Below are 20,822 nucleotides of genomic sequence, written 5' to 3'. Positions count from 1 at the left end.
AAATTATAATGTGGGGAGATCAGAAAAATTCTAGACATACGTACCCAATAGAATTCTGGGAGAGGAGAAAGTGATTAATCCTGGTTGGAGTGGTGGGGAGGACAGAGTTGTGGGAGGAGTGCCAATTTGGCAAAGCCTTCACAGCAGATGTTGAATGGTTATCAGAGACAGCTGAGGAAACAGCACAGGCAAGCGGATGGAGGTGGAAAATAGCCTGGCATGTGTACAGTCTGCTACTGCTGAAATATACAGTAAATATGGTAGGGTAGCAGGGGAGGACTGTGTAGCAGTAGAAGATATCAGAGAGAGGAAGAATTCAATTCTATGAATTGGCCATGCCATGGAGTTTGCTTTTTCTTTTTTTTTGAGACAGTCTTACTCTGTCACTCAGGCTGGAGTGCAGTGGCACGATCTCGGCTCACTGCAACCTCCGCCTACCAGACTCAAGAGATCCTCCTGCTTCAGCCTCCCAAGAAACTGGGAATCCAGGTGCATGCCACCATGCCTGGCTAATTTTTTATTTTTAGTAGAGATGGGGTTTTGCCATGTTGCCCAGGCTGGTCTCGAACTACTGGAGACCAAGCAATCAGCACACCTTGGGGAGTTTGCTTTTATGTGGGAAATACTGAAATAGGTTTTAAAAAGGGGAGAAAGCAAGCAACCCAGTTTTTTTTTTTTTTTCTTTCACTCGCTGCAGTGTGGAGAATGGAAGGGTGCAGGGCCGGGGTCAGGGGGTAGGGGTTGGGAAAGGAAGGCAAAATCTAGAAGTAGAGTCCATTTAAGAGACTCTAACTATCCCCAGTGAGAAACCAAGGTGATGGGGATGGGGAAGGAGGGATGAGTAGCAAGATGTTTTTTTGAGGCCAGATCAACAGGACTTGTTGATTCAGGTGGGGGGGTCGGGGGACTGTAGGGAGGTTTCTTTATTAAGAGTAAAAAGTTGATTCTTATGAAGCCTAAGTGATTGAAGTCAGCTCTAGACTCTTGCTGGGAACTCGGACTTAAAAGGGTCCTGTATTTTTAGATGCATGGATCCTGATTGTGGCTAATAACTAATTCATAGTATCATTATTTTCACCTTCCTTTGTATAGTGTCAAAAAGCCCCACTGAAGTAAACAGCAATGCTTTACTTTGCCAATGATTATCAGTTTCATAACATGTCACACACAATCCCAGAGCAACTCTGCCTATTAGCTTGGGTTGCCCACTGACAGATAATTACCACCTGGTGTTCCTGCACTGTAATAAGGATCTTTGATCTCATCTTACCCATTTCTTGAAATAACATTCAAAGATGGATAAATTACCCCACTCCTAAAACTGGTTGAGAAAAACCAAGAACCAAAAGCCAAGAAAAGGTCACATTTCCCAGCTTACAACTTTCTCCTTTCCCTTAGGCGGCTGGCACCTGCCTTTCGGCTCAGTTCCAGCCATGAGTGGGAAGCTCCTGGCTTTCTGGAGCCAGAGGATGTTCGGGAGGAAAGCCCACTCAGTCAAGGGCGAGGCCATAGCTGGGAAGATGACTCGCACTGGATCCAGAAAGAAAGCAAATGGTCTCAGAAATATGGTGGTAATGGAGTAATGGTGGGAGTGGGGGTGTGTGGAGGGGGGCCAGTGCCTTTTCCAGGAAGTTGGTTAGTGAAATAATTTTGGTGGGAAAAGACGAGAAAGAAGTCCACTTACTGATACAAGAAATCAGATCATTAAATCTTTCCTTAGGAAAGAGGGGGTTTTCCAGCCCACGGAAATAGAGCTTCAGAACGCCAGCAACTGAGTTAATATCATGGTTACTCTGGTCATCAGCCAAAGGATTTTCACCTAAAAAAAAATTTGTTACATTTATAGTGCTTCTTTTTATCTGAACAAAAATATATTTCTATGAACATACACACTGCTATATATACATGTATCTTTTAATTACACTTTATGAAAGATTATATGGTACTAAAATTAAAATAATTGGTTTAGATATCCCACCCCATGATTAACCTAAAAGTAGCTGACTAAAATAAAGCTTTTAAAATCTTATGCAACTAAACAATCCCTTACAAGTTACCCAGATCTTAAAAATAAAATATTGTGGAATTTATAATTTTACCCAACCCCCACTTTTTAAAAGCTGAAATCTGTAATCTTAGTTAGACATGAATTCAAACACTACATCCTGTGTTTCTTACCCTACTGGAAAAAAGGCACACACACACATAGTCTGTCTGGCTATGCTATGTGAGTCAGCAAAATTTATCAGAAATGTCATAGGCTCCACTGAATTGTGAACACCTACAATTAAATAAGTAGGTATTTCCCAAAGTGGCATGGTGGTGTTCACAGCACATCTGAAAGCTGTCTTAGCAGAGGGAGATTGTAAAATCAGATAGAGGAACTTGAAAATGTACCTTTCACGTTACCAAGGAGTTTGTATAAAAAGTGGGAATTTAAAAAATATATCATAAATATAAAATTACGTATTTTTTTTATGGTAAACAACTTTAAAATATTAGGTAACTAGTCTGGTGTTTCTCCCTTAAGAATTAAATTAAATTATTAGGCAACTAGTCTGGTTATTGTTCCTCTCAGAGACAAAATCCTTAAGAAGTTCAACATAAAATACAATCTTAATTCAAATTCTGTTTTTTATTTACAGTTTTATGCTTCTCTTCTACAGTTCACAAAAAGTGTGCATTGCATTTTAATGTATTTTTTTTTTTTTTTTTGCTTCTTAGGGCAATTTATTTTTAGGGATCTGTTTGTTCCCTTTTCTCTGTTCCTAGGGCATGAAATCACTGAACATGAATTTATCAGAATATAATAATTACTATTATTTTTGCCCACTGTGAGAAAGCCTCACCCAAGCAGATCACAAACAAATAAGAAATACTGGGAAAACTTCCAAGGAAAAATGATAGCGTATTTTGCCTGTGGTGGCTAGCACAGAACCTGATACTTCATCATATTCCAACTTATCCTGAAGATGGCCAATGCACGGGACTTGACACATGTGGCTGCTCTGCTCTAACCATCAATTTTTAGTTTTGCAGATGAGGAAATCGAGGCCAAATAGGAATTCAGCGACTTGACCCATATCACATGATTGATTAGTGGCTGAGAGTCTGATATGATTCTAGGTCTGCCTGACATGAAAGTGTGCAGCTTTGCTAATTATAATGTGCTAATTGGAATGTTTCTAACATAAGGAAATTATATGTGCTTCAGGTGATGGATATCCTAGTTACCCTGATTTGATCATTATACATTGTATGCCTGTGTTAAAACATCATATATACCCTATTGATACATAATACTATTACGTACCCATAATAGTTAAAAATACAAAATTAAGGGAAAAAAAGTACTGACACTGAAAAAAGATAATGTATATGGTAAATGACCCAGTTTAGTAGAACTTATTTGACAGCCAATTATGAACAAGCATAAGGCACCTGCTAGGGTCACAGGGAAGGAGTCTGTGGACAGTGAGAAGAAAAAGGGAAGAGCTCCCGACAAAGGGAGCAGCTGGGCAGCTGGGAGGAGCTGCCTCCCTCACCTGCTATCTAGGCCCAGGGCTGCCCTGGCCACTCTTCTAGAACCTTTCAGCCCCACATTTGCTACACCTGGCACTGATTATCAATGTCAGCCCTCAACCAGGATGCAGAGCTCATATACTTTTCTAATTTTAATAACAAGGGCTTATAGTTCTGGTCCCATTTCTCAGCTATTCTTAATGGATTCTTATAGCTGCACCCCTAATGCAGTACATACAAAGAAAGGTTTTGAGGATATACAGAGTGAGGGCGTCACTTCAGTTTACAGAACATGATGACTTTTCAACATGGTTTGCTTATAGGGATAGACATGCAATTACCTCTCTCAAATGAATTTTTAATATCATTGACTTCCACCTGGGAACCAGACACTCTGAAAATCCCCTGATGCTGAAGACCTAAAGAGAAAAAAAGGCAAAGAGGATAAAACTCCCATCACATTGTCTAGGTCCCTCTTTTCCCAGGAAGTAAATTTACGGAAACACTCCTAGTGATTTTTTAAGAAATAAGAATTCTGTAGTTTATGGCTTACCATAGAGATTGATGAACCGAATACAGCTTTCCACGATGAGGGGAATAACCTGTCCTGAGTCCTGGGTAAACGGATAGAAACCAGTTAAGCTCAAGGGAGAGGTATAAACCCCTCATTATAATAAGGCTTATAGTTTAACAGTAATTAAAGAGGGATTTTTGCAGTTCTGGAGCAAACCAAATTAAATACATTTAAGGCAATCCTGTTTCAACTTACCCTGCTCTGCCTAGAGATGTCAAAAGCTAATTCATCTCTTTTCTTATATTAAGACTCACATACCAAAATGAATATGTGAATAACTCATTTTTAAAAGCTTATTTATGCAAGTGATCAATCTTTAATGGACTTAAAAAGAACCCTGTGTGTTATAATCATAGCATCTTCAGTTTGATTGGCTGTATTCATCATGAAAGGCAACTTTTCAGCCATCTCAGGATTCTCTCTCTGACATCCCTGAGAGTACATCACCTAGATGACAAGTTATAAAAGGGCTTCCATATCTATAGATGCCTAATATGAGAATTGTTACAGAGATAATTAAAACATGTATTTATTTAGTTTACATCAGAACTTACAGATTTTTCATTATTACATTTTCATATTTTAAGGAATAAGGAAAAAAAATGGCACAAATGTACATCGGAGTAGATCGTTTTTTTAGAAAGGAACATTTTTGGGCCTTCTCTCCCCACGTCTTGTAAAACAGTCACTGCCTTCTACTAAACAAATGTAAATTGTGGCAATGTTTTAAAACATGTATAGGATGACAAATGAGATGAAGGGCTGCTGAGGTCACAGTTAAATATGTACCAATGCCATGTACTCCATGAAGTTACAGAAGGTTACTGACTACAGAATTATTTTTCATGTATTTTTAAGACTCTGCTTTTTCAGGAATTAGATCTTTTTTAAAAAGCCAAAAAAACAAAACCACTGGGCTCAAAAATGATTAGCTGACATCAGGTATTAATTCATGAGGAATTTTATTTTGAAATGCAAAAAAAAGTTGGTTGTCTTAATATATTAGAACAATTCAGAATCCATTAACCTTTCCAATTAAGCAGTGGGGGAAGGATTGGGAATAATGCAGTTCAGCAATTTAAACTCTTTACTATTCCTAGAATGGGTATTATACTTCTTAAGGAATTGTCTTATTTTAGGTTTTAAGACAATCTAATCAGTGTATAAACCAGTTAATGGCTCAATTACTTCTGGAGTCTGTATTAAGTTTCTCTAATTAGTTAATTTGTTTTAGGAGTATAAATTTTATTAATTTCTTAAAGAAGATTCTTAAGAATAAAGACACATTTTAGTGTGGACTAGCTGGCTCAGGAACAGTAATGTAATTACATCACAACTTACTGAATATGTGAAAGGATTTTTCTTTAAGATGTAAGTGTTTTAGGGGTAGTAAACTATACGAACAATTCATGGAACACTAATCTGAAAGCAACATATTTTTAAATGTGATAAAAGGAGACCATTAATTTACATCTCTGCTGAACTTAGTATTAAAACAAAAAGAAAAGCGAAGAATACAAGGTTATTAAAAGGAAAATGTTTGCACTAAGAAAGTTCTCAATAAAAAATGTCTTAGGTTTTCATATTTTTAAAAATGTTCTTGTATTTACATTTACTAATTGCTTTTTTAAAAAGCTATGATCAGTATTTCATTCAGATATAATTAATTTTGTAGTCAAAAAGTAATGAGTATATGTGAGTTAATTTAATTTAATTTTATAGATTTCAGATGCATGCGTAGAAAACGTAAGAAAATATAAGAACAATGGATTGCATTCCATCTATCATTCAAACTAATCCTTTGGTGTCAGTTTTCCCATGACAAAAAGAGAAAAAACGGTTTTGCCTTTGCTGTCTTCACAGTGACACTGTGGAGATTTCAAGTGAGCAAGCCCGTTTTAGAAGTGGAAAGGAGTCCTCTGTATTGTTTCTATTACCAAAGATTCTTCAATGTGCCATCTGGGCGGTGAAGAGCTTCTATAAGTGAATTTTCCATGATAGCTGGTTTATTTATTCTTTGGTACCTCAATTTACTTTCATTTAACTGCTCCTAATGAAAAATCGAAAAAATATATAAAATGTGCTTTTCTATCACCTTAAGCAGCCATTCTCATACCATATTATCAAATACAACAGAATCCTATGTCGTCATCTTGCAGCTTTTCTATATTCTCTTTCTCTGTCAGGACATCAGCTGCATATCTCATTGCTTTCATTTTATCGTTCCTCTCTCTCCATCTAATTTGTCCCTGCTTATAAGCCAGGGGCTGGGAAAATAGATAATCAAATTTGACAATAATTTTATATTAAATTAGAGCCAACAAGGTTCTTCTGGATTTAAGGCTTAAGGCAGATTTGTAATTGCTATTTAGGTTCTTCAGTGGCTTTTCACTTAATTCCAGAGTAGGGCTATTTTTAAGGCTGCCAGAGGTTTTTAATCTATGTATGTATGTATGTATGTATGTATGTATGTATCTGTCCTTACACATGCCGCGTGCACATTTATTTGTTAGTACACAAATTCAAGAAACAGACCTAAGAAAGTAAGGCATCTGTAACATATCATTAAGGGAGGTTATTAATGATGTGGTTTCTCAGATAAACTTAGTTTGCAGAAACACTGCAGCCCATGCCATAAAATGTGAACTATGAAGGAGAAAGCAAGCCCTTTACTTCTTTGTAAAATTCACACTAGGGTCCATAATCCAGTATTAAGTGTGTATTTGGTATTTAACATTGACTTTCCCTAATAAAAGCCCTTGATCAAACTTGGTACATTTGCCAAACACATAATGTAAAAAGTAATAGTTTAATGTACCCATTTTTCCTCTAGTGTTTGATTGCTACAGTTTCTAAGTAAAACCCATTTACAAACCTGTCTAATTTCCAAATGCAAACATTTTTCTTTTAAAAACCTTAACAATCTAATTAAAGCCAAGCATGAGCACGACTTGAAAATGATACCAACAGTGAAAGAGCACCCTCACGTCCCTCTAGCACTATACCTGATGTCTTGTGTGCGAGTTTCTTCGTCCTCGGCTAGAAGCATTATCAGAAATACAGGATGAAAAAGAAGACGAAGAGTAAACACAGCAGAGATACAAGGTATAGATCATAGGGTCTTACAATTCATTCAATATAATGAATTCCTCAAGTCATGGGAAATCAGAACTCCTGCTGTGCTTCAGAGCTAGCCTAACAAGCAGACTTTAAAGAATATTTTGTGCCATCTCATTTGCACGAGTAAAAATACAACATTTTTATCAGGTTGCTTTTTAACTTTCTGTATAAATTATGGCTCTTTTAAAAAAAAAAATAAAGAAAGAGGGCTTTCTTTTGTGCCCACATAATAATACCCACATTTATTCTCTCTTCTGAAGACACTCAACCCAAATATTCTTTCCTCTCTGACTTCAGGAAATATTATATTGATTTTCTGGGAAAGCAAAGAGCCCCAGGACAGACTTGGACATAATGACCTTCCTCCTCTTACAAGAGGCTGAGACCATTATAGTAAGAAGCATGGAGATCAGCCACCCAGATGGCTGGTGCCAGTACCTTGACGAATGTTTCCAAATCCCCATTAAACAACTTAGTATTATACTGTGAGCGGGGCCTGGACTTCCTGTGTTTCTGGGGCTTAGGGGGAACATTTGGAGGCCTAAGGGAAGGGAATATAATTACTGAGCATGGCAGAAATCAAACAATAAATGAAACATCTATAGGTCACATCAATATTACAAAACATGGGAATCTTGGGTTCCTTCCCCTCCCCCAGTCACAGGGGAAAACAGTCCTTCCCATTTCCCATTTATTTACTTTCACTTCTATATCAAAAAACACACAAATTGTTTATTCACACTGCTGTTTCCCTGTATGTTGCAGCTGACATTTGTTTGTTTGCTGGTTTGTTTTAAAATACACACTACCAAGTAGACTCGTTAGTTATTTGGCCAAACGTTACACACCAGCATTCTTGCTCTCTGGGTTACAAGTCACACAGTAAGATACAACCGGTCATAAAGATTAGGGCTCTGGTAGATCACCAGATGAGGAATTAAATATAACATTTTTAGGTAGATGTAATTTTTTTTAATTTTTATTTTTTAAAATTATTATTATTATTTTTTAAGACAGAGTCTTGCTCTGTTACCCAGGCTGGAGTGTAGTGGAATGATCATGGCTCACTGCAGCCTCCACCTTCTGGGCTCAAGGGATCTTCCCACCTCAGCCCAAGCAGCTAGGACTACAGGTGCATGGCATCATGCCCAGCTAATTTTTAAATTTTTTGTAGAGACAGTGCCCCCTATGTTTTCCAGGCTGGTCTTGAACTCCTGGGCTCAAAAGATCCTTCCACTGTGGCCTCCCAAAGTGCTGGGATCACAGGCGTGAACCTCCTCACTCAGTCCAGCAAACCAATGCAAGTAACATCACATCTGTTCGATACCCCTCCAGGAGTAATGGGATTTTATTTTATGCAAAAGTAACTATTAATGGATTACAAGTAAAAAAAATAGTTTGGGTTCACTGCTTTTTCTAATTTGGGGGACATACAGGTTCGCATGAGTTATTATTTCTTTAGAACGAACTATTCCACCACCTAAATATCTGAGGATGTACTCGTTTATGCCACTGCAGACTCTCTTCCTCTCCAGTCTGCCCATCTGCTCTGGTGAATAAACCATTCTCTCTGACACACGCACATCTAGTGCAGCAGGTGGTGTATTGAGAAACTCCGCACCACCTTGCCCTGTGACTGCAGAGAGAACCTCTTCTGCTCTCTCCCGTTAGTGGAAAGAAGGCCAGAATTACCTGACTCAACTTCTGCTACTGTGCTGAGTGAAATACATGGAAGGAGAGCCCTGAGACCTGTCTCTGGATGTTTTAATGCAAAACTCCTTCTTAATTGCAAGGCTTATAGGAGGATACACACCACACCGGGAAACTGTGTAAAGCCCTTCATTAAGCTTCAGACTCTAGGAAAATTTATCTTTTTTAGTTCATTTAGTTTTAAGTTCAGAAGGTCTGGTTCATATACCAGATCCCAAGAAGTTACACGGAAGCCTGACTAGCTTCCTAAGACACTATCATGTATGGAAACAAACCTACTGGTATAGCCTTCCATAGCTAAATTCTAAGACCCTCCCAGTAGATGGGCTCATATGATGAATGGGGTACACAGCACCTGAAGTTCCACAGTGCTGGCGAGGTTAAAAGGAGCCTTTGCGAGTGTCTAGGAGGGAATATGGAAACTTCTACCAGGCAACCTATCATTTCCTGCCATGGTTGCAATTTCCGAGATCTCTTTTATACACTGAATTCTGGCCATTCATGGAGGAAAGAATCTGATAAGTGTAAAAAGAACAAAACAACCAACCACCAAAGGGTTTAACCCTACATACTTGATTTCATCCACTCCTTTCACTATTTTAAAAGTGTTTTAAAATGTGGATTTCATTTTTATTCAGGTATGGTGAGGCCAAGGATCAGGAGACAACTACCACTGAAAAGATAGTTTGTTACTCACAGTTCCCAAGAGCTGGGGACATGCCCCACCACCAGGGAAGCCACAGAAGGAAGCACCAGGGTTGGTCAGGAGGCAGAAGGCACAAAGGAAAATGTGGGCAAGAGTCTTTATTGTGGTTCCCACTGTAGGGAATGGGAGAAGCTGGGGAAGCAGGTTTAGAATAGGCTACTTGGAATGATTCCAGTGGGCTTTGGGGCATAGGGACTGTCCCTAAATTGTCCCATACCTGGCCTTGGGGTGATTAGGGAAGGGGAAGAGTGGCCTTGAGTGTCAGAACCATGAAGGAGGTGGTTGGAGGTAGGTCCTCTGGATCACCTGACTTGCATACAAAAGGCACACTTGCAAGCCAGTTCTTACTACTGCTAGGAATTGGCTAATCCTGGGAGGGGCAGTACTTCTGGAATCAGCAAGGCCCCAAGATACCAAAGCATGAAACTAGAAAATGTGGTTATTACAATAAGGTCCAAGAGAGCTTCACATCTGGTGATATTTGGAGAAGCTGACAAAGCTAAGGAGATTAGAATTGTGTTTGGTCACTGATTCATGGAGCAAGCCAATCTTGTAGACGGAGCCAAAAACCTCCAATGCCCTGAATCATTGTCCCCACATGACTGGGAGACGCAGGGTAATGCTGGCTAATGGAGGGATATCTTTTGAGTCTTCTATCAAAGGCCTGAAAATCACCTCTGTAGGATTCTATAGTATGGTAAACGTGAACACATGCAAGTTATGAGAGGAACTTGGAATGCAAACGAACTGCCTGAGTGCTTATCAAAGTAATTTTTTTTTTTTTTTTTTTTTTTGAGACGGAGTCTCGCTGTGTCGCCCAGGCTGGAGTGCAGTGGCCGGATCTCAGCTCACTGCAAGCTCTGCCTCCCGGGTTTTTACGCCATTCTTCTGCCTCAGCCTCCCGAGTAGCCGGGACTACAGGCGCTGGCCACCTCGCCCGGCTAGTTTTTTGTATTTTTTAGTAGAGACGGGGTTTCACCGTGTTAGCCAGGATGGTCTCAAACTCCTGACCTCGTGATCCACCCGTCTCGGCCTCCCAAAGTGCTGGGATTACAGGCTTGAGCCACCGCGCCCGGCCTCAAAGTAATTTTCATGGTGGAGGTCTGACGATTCTTGCTCTGCTACGCCCACATCAAGTGAACAGAGCCAGGGATGTTCAACATTCCAACTGCGTGACTCATTCTGACTCTGTGGCTACCACATGACTTCCTGATAATCTGGTTTCCTATAGAGGATGCCCACATGAGAGGAAGTACTGGTCAGGTTGACGTGAGTATCTAGTCTATTTGGCAATTATAGCTCGCATTGCAAATTAATATATTTCCATTTCTGCTTTTGAAAAAAATCTCTTTTTTTGAAGTGCCTTACATTAATTATAATTGAGAAACAACAGGTAAAATAATTGATACTGCAAGGAGATGCTACAGGTGAAAAACATCTCTATAAGCTGCATATTACCAGGTTGAGGTTACAGTCCTCTTTTTCACTGACACAGTGAAGAAAAACCTCAGTGTTTTTTTCTTTTATTAGGTTTGGAAAAGTCAGGAGCTGTATCTTTCTAGTTGGTTTACCAAGAAGTATAAGAGGCTTCCTTATGAATAAGCTGCCCAGCAATAACATCATAGATCCTTGAAAGTCGACTTGCCAATTACTGCAACAGATATACCAGTGTTCTAAATGCCTCTTATTTCAAAGATAACTCAATTTCAAAAGTGCAACATCTTGCTATGCTAATTAGGTAATTTATGTCTGTTGCACAAATGGTGACATAGAAAAATAAAAGTTGCCACAAACTTTCCCCAACCCAGATCAGAATCTGCTGCCCAAATGGCTTTTCCTTCTTGTAGTAGCTTTACAATCCTCTCTTTCATTGAAGAAAGTACAATATGGGAGTATGTTAAAAGTTAAATGTTTAAAGTGAATCAAAATGGAGAATATATAGAGAGCTAAAATCTTAAAGATATTCGATATAGCTCTAATTTTTATTTTTAGAGATGGAGTCTCACTCTGTCACCCAGGCTGGAGTGTGGTGGTGCAATCTAGGCTCACTGCAACGTCCGCCTCCCGGGTTCAAGTGATTTTCCTGCCTCAGCCACCTGAGTAGCTGGGATTACAGGCGCATGCTACCATGTCGAGCTAATTTTTTGGTATTTTTAGTAGAGACGAGGTTTCACCACATTGGCCAGGCTGGTCGTGAGCTCCTGACCTCAGGTGATCCACCCACCACAGCCTCCCAAAGTGCTGAGATTACAGGCTGAGCCACTGCACCCAGCCAGCTGTAATTTTTATATGACTAAAGGAAAATAGGAACAGAAAATAATTATACTTTCTACTTATGCAGATGTACATCATATTGTTTTTTTAAATTAAACTATCAAATCAAAAGTCCTGTCATACTATTTAGAAACACTTGAAGTGTTCTGGATTAGATAAACCAAGCCTGTTTAACTTAGGTTTTTGTTACCGTTTCTGCCTATTAAAGAGCTTTACAATTCCAGAGGGAAACCTTAAATAAGCCAGAACATACCTAGTCTTGTGAGAAGCCCAAACATTTCATGTTGCTATGCTTTGTCAAGCCAAAACTATCTCCCGTATTCATTAACAAAACATGTTAATTCTTTCAGCACTGAAATGGTTGCTTCTTGTTAAAGAGAAAGTGAAATATGCTATAAGTTATATGATAACATATTTTCCTACCTTGTAGTCATATATTCAGCTCTATGACCTGCAGAAAAAAAATTAAAGTAAGTAAACTGAATGGAATCAGTGGACTGTATGTGGTACTCTTTTGTATCTCCTGTCCCTTATTTTAAAATGTTGAATTTATAATAACTTACACATTTTTATGGTAGAAAACATGAGGATAGCATATGAAGATAGACAAATAATTCAGAGTTAACATTTCATAAAATCTATACATAAAATGCAATAAATTCTATAGATTTGAGAATCATGTTTCGCTTGGCAATTTGAGGTGGTTTTTTTTTTTTTTTTTAAGAAAAGAAACAAGAATAGCTGCTTGATCATAACTGTAAGCCCAAAAATGAAATACAAATAAGACACATCCAAGATTTACATGTTTGCTATTCTCTCTGTTTTGACTGACACTTGTTGGGGAGAAGGATGAGGTCAAATAAAGTTGAGAGGGTTCAATTTTCCTTAGACTAAGTTGGTGTTCTTTCTATAATATGAATCAGGGGACTGGAGAGAAGTTGTATTTTGTAATCAGAAATGACATTTGTGAATATTAAAGTACAAGGACATTAAATGATACTACATTCCACCAGCTTGTAAACTAAAAGCCTTTCATGGAGTTCTCTGTCCATTAAAACACAAACTTCTTATACATTTGGGTTTCTTGACTTGTTTTAAGCAACAGGGCTGAATTTTTGTAGTGCTCCAACAATCGGCAATAATTTCAAGTTTGCATGTGTTTATTGGTTGCTTTGTACGTTTAGTGAGGAGTGCTGGGAAGGAATGTGGGAAAGTTGAACCATTCAGCTGGTTTGTTTGCAAAATAATGATATGGTCTTGAAACAGCTTGAAAATATAGCTGGCAGGGGATGGTCACGTTGCAGCACAAATAGCTAAGCCCAGCCTATCATATCATAACGCAGTGATTCAGATTTCTAGGGCAAGGCCAACATGACAATGGTAAAGAAAACTGGCTTGTTGGGAACGGTGAATCAACACTCCCAGGCTGCAGCAGAGTCTTTTACTCTATTATCTCCTCTTGAATAACAAATAACATAAAGGATTTGATTAATATCTACTGATAAAAAAGGGGCAAACAGTTAAAATCTGAGACTACCTTTCTTTACATAGGGCCAGGCCACAATAAAAGTGTTGGCCGAATGAGTTCATGGCCATGACTTGAAGTGGGGATGAAGGGAAGGGAAGAATCTCCTCCTCCTCCTCTTCTCAGTTCTACTTATTTAAGTTATAAGTCCCTTCCTTTTGCTGGCCTTCTACTTTGGAGGAGAAGAAAAAGGTGAAGGTGTACACAGAACTTCAGAATAATTTATAGCTATTCGTGAATGGGAGCGAAGGTCTACTGAGAAGAAGAGGGGGCAGATGATGAGCTGACTGGTATGCGGTGCCTTATGGGATATCCTAATGGAAGTGTTCGGCAGGAAGCTGGCTATACAGGGTTAGAAGCTGGCTACACAGGTTAGAGAAAAGACAGGGCTGGAGATAAAGATGTCAGAGTCACCACCATTTAGGTTGTGTTGGGTCCATAGGAGCAACATAAGATTACCCAGTGTGAGGTAGTAGAATGTGCAAAGGGTTGAGGGTAGAGAAACTGTATGGCTTGTGCTGTATTATGTTGTTATTTTGTATACTTTATGATAGCATTAAGTCTAATTAGGTATGATGCAATATATATTAGTAACAATAAAAACAGCAATGACATCTAATATTTATTAGACACCATCATAAGCACTTTGTATTACATATATTAACTCACAATTTTCACAATGACTTTATGAGGTAGCTTCTATTATTATCCTTATTTTACAGAAAAGCCTGAGCATATAGAAAAGTGACTTGCCCAAGGTCACGCTATTAGTATGGGGTGGGTGTGGCACTCAGGTCCAGGTTTGTTTTAATCCCAGTCCTGAGCTCCCAGGAACTATAACTATGTACTAGCTCCCAAGCACTATAATGTACCACCCTTAAAAACGTTAAGTCTTTTTCCCTGGCAAATATGTTGGAAGATCCTAGAAGAAAGGTAGGGATTACAGCTTACAATTCTGTCTGCCTCATATGCCTAAAGCCAAATACAAAATACTGAATATTTAAATAAATTTAATAAATTCTATAAATATTTACATTAAATTAATACATATCTATAAACGTAAATTTGATAACATAGGTAATCACTTTCAAGTGATTCAATGATAATGATGCCATGAGAATTCCTTAGAAATGAGATGTTATAACTTTGAAATTCTGCCATTTTTGTTACAATATCCTAACAAATTATTCCCTAGATTTAGAAAATGATACATAAAATGTTTAAAATTATTTTGCTCCATCCATCCATAGTTATAGTATAAGATAAAAAATTAAAAACCTATAACAGATACATTCTGAATAATGAACCAAGAGCAAACTTTGCAAGAACTATCATTCACAGTGTCACCACACTACCACATCCATCGTTTTTTCAGCTAATAGTCCTGAGTGTGTCTCAACTGATGAATGAGGTTTTATTTTTTAATCAGTATCATCATTAATAGATCAATAACACACAAGCTTAGAAGACTCTTCTTCCCAGAGAAATGTGAAAGCTTCCAGCAGTCTGAGGATTAGATTTCAATCATTTTCTTTGGAAAGCTACTTAATTATTAAAAACAATGGACCACTCCTTCCCCCGCCGCCACACCCCCGAACATGCAAGCCATTGTGAAGGAAACAAATGCCCCAGGCTTAACTTGTTCTTGGTGCAAACATTTTTTTTCAGCTACTCTTAAATTTCACTTGAGAATTATGAAGTGAATTATTTTTCACACCTAAATGTATTTTATCTCTTACATATAGTTAACGGGAAAACCAAAATATAGTTTGGTGGCAATTTGATATTTTAAAAAAGGAGATGAAAGACTTAAAATGTGTATAGCTCAAATGAGACACAGGCATCCTGGATTTGCTCCCTAATGAATGACTGATGAGAACTCCTGGCATTACTTTCCAGTCCTTTTTCTTCCTTAAGAATACCAACTACTGCAGTGCTTTTCTAAAAAACCATAATTACTCACAATCAGCTTCCCTTTTGAAAGTATACTTGTACTCCTACTCAAAGACAGACAATGGATTGTATGAGGATAACCTATTAAATTCCTTTGTCAGAAACCTTATGCCCAGGGCAAGAAGCAATATAATAATGGAGCTCAGCTCCTAGTGTCAGATTTTCTGTTTGGCAAAATTGCACTGATATTTGCAACCCCTTAGCTCCAAATGTTGCACACAAAGAAGTCAATGTGAACATTAAGGCTCATTACTGAAAAAGAAAAAAAAATTCAGTGCCTCAGTTTTATAGATATATATATCTCATTTACTGTGGTCAATTTAACTTCTATGATTTAAAAACAAATGACATCACAATAAGATACAATGGTGTTGCTAAGGGTTGAAGAAAATGATAATGATGAGTTTGGTCTTAACAACTCATTGCGTGTTTCCTTCTATTTCAGTAGTTTTCGAAGATTTGGAATTCTGAATTTTGACAGTGCCACTTTAAGAGCCCAATCTAGTTGCTTCACAATGTTGTAAATCAAAGAACTTACTGGGCCATTGGCAGCCTACCAAAAAGCGAGCAGTAAGGCAGGCCAAACACATGTCTGTAGTTACAGATTCAGCTGTGGACGAGCAACTGCTAAATCTTCGGGTTAGGCTCTATTTGTTTTACTATGAAGGCAGTTTTTGCAGTGGTGAGTCTAGTATACTTCAGAGAGGCAATTTCCATATAAAAAGTCAGGACTGTCCCCAAACATACCATTGAATCCTGTACTAGTAACCCTATCACACCAAATCTGGACTCAGATTCCTCCATAAGAGCTCACCATGGGATTACTTCACTATGGGATGGGCGCCATTAACTCTCCTGGTCTCCTTTGATGTAGCCTATTAACATGAAGAGGGCTTGCACAGAAAGCCAGCAGGCTTATAATGGTTAAGCTAAGAGGTGTGGCATGTCTCCCATGCTCAGCTTTTCTCTAGGCAAATTTGCCAGTGTCATATTCAGGCAGTGACCATCAATTGGTGTGCCACCAAGCCTGCAAAAGGGGCAGGGCTAGGAAGCAGAGAGGTCTGCAACCAGTGGGCAGAGGCTAGTGTGCCTGCTGCTGATGGATGAAAGCCATCCAGTTTCCTCTGCAGCATAAACTGAGTCCTGTGAAGGTCTTATATACCTCAATACAGCTTGTGTCCCTGGTATACCACAGCCCATTGAAAAAAATTCCGAGATAAAGAAATCCTGAGCTGGGCACAGTGGTCCATGCCTGTAATCTCAGTACTTTGGGAGGCTGAGGTGGGTGGATCCTGAGGTCAGGGGTTCGAGACCAGCCTGGCCAACATGGTGAGACACCCCCCCCCCCCCCACCGCCGTCTCTACTAAAAATACAAAATTAGCCAGGCATGGTGGCAAATGCCTGTAATCCCAGCTACTCAGGAGGCAAGGCTGGAGAATCACTTAAACCCGGGAGGTGGAGGTTGCAGTGAGCTGAGATTGGGCCATTGCACTCCAGTCTGGGCGACAAGAGCGAAACTCCATCTCAAAAAAAAAAAAAAAAAAAAAAAAGAAAAAGAAAATTCTTGCTTGCAGTTCACAAAGTATAATATAGATATATGCAGTTCAGAAGCTAAAGATGAAATTTGGCATGTGGATTCAATAAATTGGCTAGAATATAGCCCCATCCAATAATGACATGTAAAAGAATATTAAGCACTGGGGTTTTCTCTCTAGGAGACACAAGAGAATCCATGTTGAATAGGTATCATAAAAGTTTCAGAATGTGGCCCCAAGCATATTAACACGTGTCTGCATGCAGTTCCAAGAATGAATTCCCGCACTACTTCATGATCTCAAAACACAATTTCTAAAGTGGTATCCATCCTCACAGGGTAGGATTTTGTACCTGTAAGCGTTCATCTACACTTAGGATAATTTATGCTTTGGGGCTGGCAACTGACCTTGAGGGCATCACTTGAAATATCAGGCATTTGTGAAAAATTGAAAAAAAAAAAAAAATAGACACTACATGATACGGTGAGGGGAAAAAAGAAAAAAACAGGACACAATTGTAAGAAAACTATTCAAAGATAAAAAGACTTTTTTTTTTTTTTTTTTTAAGTTCAAACCTACAGAAGAGTTAAAAGAGCAGTACAGGAAGCATCCTCATCTCTTTCATGTAGATTTTCTGGCTGTTAACATTTGCCACATTGACTGTACCTTCTCTCTTTCTCTTTCTCTCTCCCTCTTTTTTTTTTGGAACCATTTGATGGTAAGTTGCAGACATCATGACACTTTAGCAAGCATTTCTTAAGAATAAGAGTGTTCTTCTTTATAATCATAATACCATTATCATATCTAATGCTAACATTATCACATCAAATTAATACTAATTCAATAATATCATTTAACATACAGTCTGTATTTCAACTTCCCTAATTGTTCTTAAAATGTCTTTCATAACTTTTGCTTTTTGATTCAGTATCTAATTTAATCTAGTGTGTGAAGGTTCATACGTTGTACTTGGTTATTTTATTTTTTAATGACACTTTTTAGTAGTTTAAGTGTTGCTTTTTTTTTTTTTCCCCTTCTAGGTGAAATTGGCCTTTTCATCCTAACTGTGTCAGACATGGTTCTTAGGTCATGATAACCTTTCTCCATGTGGTCATTCCCTGAGGACGATGAGTTCTTTGGTGGAAACCAGGAGATAAGGTGATGGAAACTTTATGGGTAAGAAAGATTCCAGAATGGTAGGAGGCAAGAATTTAGGTCTAAGAGGGGTAATCTCTTTTTTGACCTGAGTTACTCACACAATTCAGTCCTCTCATTTCCCACTCCCTTCCATGTTCTCTTTTACTTTTTCTAACTTCTGGCAGGGTCTAGTGTGAGTAAAAGATAAAGTTACAGACTATGAAGCACTTAAGACAGGGACTTGGCTTGTATTTTTTTTCTTTTAAATTTCATCAAGACAAAGATAAACATTAACATTTATACAGTCCCCTTTGCCAATATTCCCATGCCCCCCCTCAGTTTCCTCATTTGTAAAAATGGAGAAATTAATAGTGTACAGCAAAATATACGACTCAGAACAAAGCCTGGCCCAGAGAAAGCCTTATAAGTCTTAGCTGTTGCTGTTGTTTTTGTTACTATCATCAGACATAGCAATCTACTTATACTGTAAGATTGTTTCTCAACTATAGCCGATGCCTACTGAAAGAAAAAAAATCACCCAAACTGGTTTAACTGGTTTCCAGAGTCTAAACAGGCAATAGATGGAACAACAAATACTCGCCCATTAAAACAAACAGGGGTGGGGTTGGAAGGGTGCAGAACCCTGAGAAGGGAAGGAAGAAGAGACTGGGGGTCAGCAGGTAGGGGAGGGGCAGCGTCTCCAGACTTTTCTACCATCAGGAACACCATGCTCTGAAGATCCCTCCCTAGGAGCTCGGTATTGACTTTCCAGCCCTCCCTAGATTTCACTATACTTCCTCAAGGTTAGCACCACGCTTTAGAAGAAAATAGTGCCAGGAGAACTTGATCGTGACATACACAAATGAAACCAAATCGAAACACAGAGTGTCCTCTGCTTCTTAAAGCACAAATATACAATTCATACTCTTTCTGGAATACATGCATGATACGATGTATCATCCAGGTCATCTTCCTATACATTTCGGATAACTCACCTTCTCCCAGAGTCCTCTGCAGCAAGTCATGTTTGGCTTGAAGTTTCGTGATGAGATTACTGCCTTCCAAATATTCTCTGAGTTTCTGCAAAAGGCAAGAATAATTTTTAAATTTTTTTTTTTTTTTTTTTGAGACAGAGTTTCACTCTTGTCGCCCAGGTTGGAGTGTAGTGGCTCGATCTTGGCTCACTGCAACCTCCGCCTCCGGGATTCAAGTGATTCTCCTGCCTCAGCCTCCTGAGTAGCTGGGATTACAAGCGCCTGCCACCACGCCTGGCTAATTTTTGTATTTTTAGTAGGGACGGGGTTTCTCCATATTGTCCAGGCTTGTCTTGAACTCTTGACCTCAGGTGATCCGCCTGCCTCGGCCTCCCAAAGTACTGGGATTACAGGTGTGAGCCACTGCACGCAGCCTAATTTTTAATTTTTAAAAATTATTCAATGTCAAGGAACTTTTCATAGATCTAAAATCCAGCCACTTGGATCTTCTAGATCCTAGAAACTTGTTACTTGAAGTGTGGTCTGCAGACCAGCAGCATCAGCCAACCTTGGGAGCCTAGGAGAGAGGCACACTCTCAGGTTCCTTCTGTACCAGACCTCTGGAAATTAGAACTGGCACTTTCACCAGCTCTCCTGGTGACATGTATGGGTACTGAAGTTTAAAAGTACTGTGTGTTTTTAAATTTTAGAGTTGGGGTCTCACTCTCTTGCCCAGGCTGGAGTGCAGTACAGTGATCTCAGCTCACTGCAACCTCTGCCTCTGGGCTTAAGCGATCCTCCCACCTCAGCCTCCCAAGTAGCTGGGACTACAGTTGCATGTCATTATGCCTGCTGGCTAATATATATAATATATATATATATAAAATATATATATGTGTGTTTTGTAGAGATGGGGTTTTGCCATGATGCCCAGGCTAGTCCCAAACTCCTGGGCTCAAATGATCCTCCCACCTCAGCCTCCCAAGTGTTGGGATTGCAGGCATGAGCCACTGTGCCCAGCTAAAAAAGTATTGTTTTATACCAGTCCTCTAACTAAATAACTCCTAACTAACTAATTAACTAACATCTAAGTAACTCCTAAACTCTTTCCAAGACTGACTGAATCAGGAACTCTGATGGTAGACAGGAGTCTATTTTAACAAAAAGAACCCCAGATGATTCGGATGCGACTATAGAAGCGGCACTTGGGAATCCGAGATCTGAGCTCTGTCGTGCGGCTTTTGGGAAGTGGCGGGCGCACCATGAAGTAGAATTGTTCGGTTTCCTGCTGGTTGGCTCTTCTCTTGGCGATGCTGGGTTTACTCAGGTAGGTTTCAGAGACAGTGGACTTCACAGATTCTGTGGAGCGACTGTGCTGGAAGCATTCAGAAACATCATAGTCCTCGATGGTGACCATATCTTGTATTGTCTGCAAGGTGGCTTCAGTCGTTTTCTTAACCTGGGAACAGAAATACATTTCTCACATTAGTACATTATTTCATGAATCCCACAAACAGGGAGAGTCCACTCTGTCAGGCAGAGATGACTACACAGAGCCTGTCCCCACCAAATTCACAGTCTTATTAGGAGAGAAACAAAGGTAAAAAACACTCCATATTACCAGTTTAAGGGAGGGATTTCTTCAAAATCATCCTAAGGAGGTTATTGATTTATATTTCAGTCCTTATAAATCTCATATATTACTGGGTACTCTCTCAATTACTTTTTTGTCTTAACATTTTTAATTGAAGTCAAACTATATATAGAAAAACACATGGATCATAAGTGTGC

General features: G+C 39.0%; 1 protein-coding gene across 5 annotated transcripts in view; it reads right to left on the bottom strand.

Annotated features, from left to right (window-relative positions):
* SRGAP1 (SLIT-ROBO Rho GTPase activating protein 1) overlaps positions 1–20,822 on the bottom strand; it is a 306,426-nt gene that overhangs the window by 44,413 nt on the left and 241,191 nt on the right. For 2 of the 5 annotated variants that reach the window (XM_065524524.2, XM_005571435.5), the window contains 7 exons: positions 20,293–20,490; positions 19,053–19,137; positions 12,330–12,357; positions 7,655–7,757; positions 4,076–4,136; positions 3,864–3,941; positions 1,685–1,819 (listed from right to left, as the gene is read on the bottom strand). In XM_065524524.2, the coding sequence (XP_065380596.1) occupies positions 1,685–1,819; positions 3,864–3,941; positions 4,076–4,136; positions 7,655–7,757; positions 12,330–12,357; positions 19,053–19,137; positions 20,293–20,490 (688 nt within the window). Of the gene's footprint in view, positions 1–1,684; positions 1,820–3,863; positions 3,942–4,075; positions 4,137–7,101; positions 7,136–7,654; positions 7,758–12,329; positions 12,358–19,052; positions 19,138–20,292; positions 20,491–20,822 lie in introns of all 5 variants that reach the window. The other 3 variants (XM_065524525.2, XM_005571436.5, XR_012420434.1) reach the window with 2 other exon arrangements.

Source organism: Macaca fascicularis, chromosome 11 (genome assembly GCF_037993035.2).
Source record: "Macaca fascicularis isolate 582-1 chromosome 11, T2T-MFA8v1.1".
Lineage (NCBI taxonomy): Eukaryota > Metazoa > Chordata > Mammalia > Primates > Cercopithecidae > Macaca > Macaca fascicularis.
The sequence above is the reverse complement of the archived record's forward strand: the minus strand, read 5'-3'. Positions and strand labels throughout refer to the sequence as shown.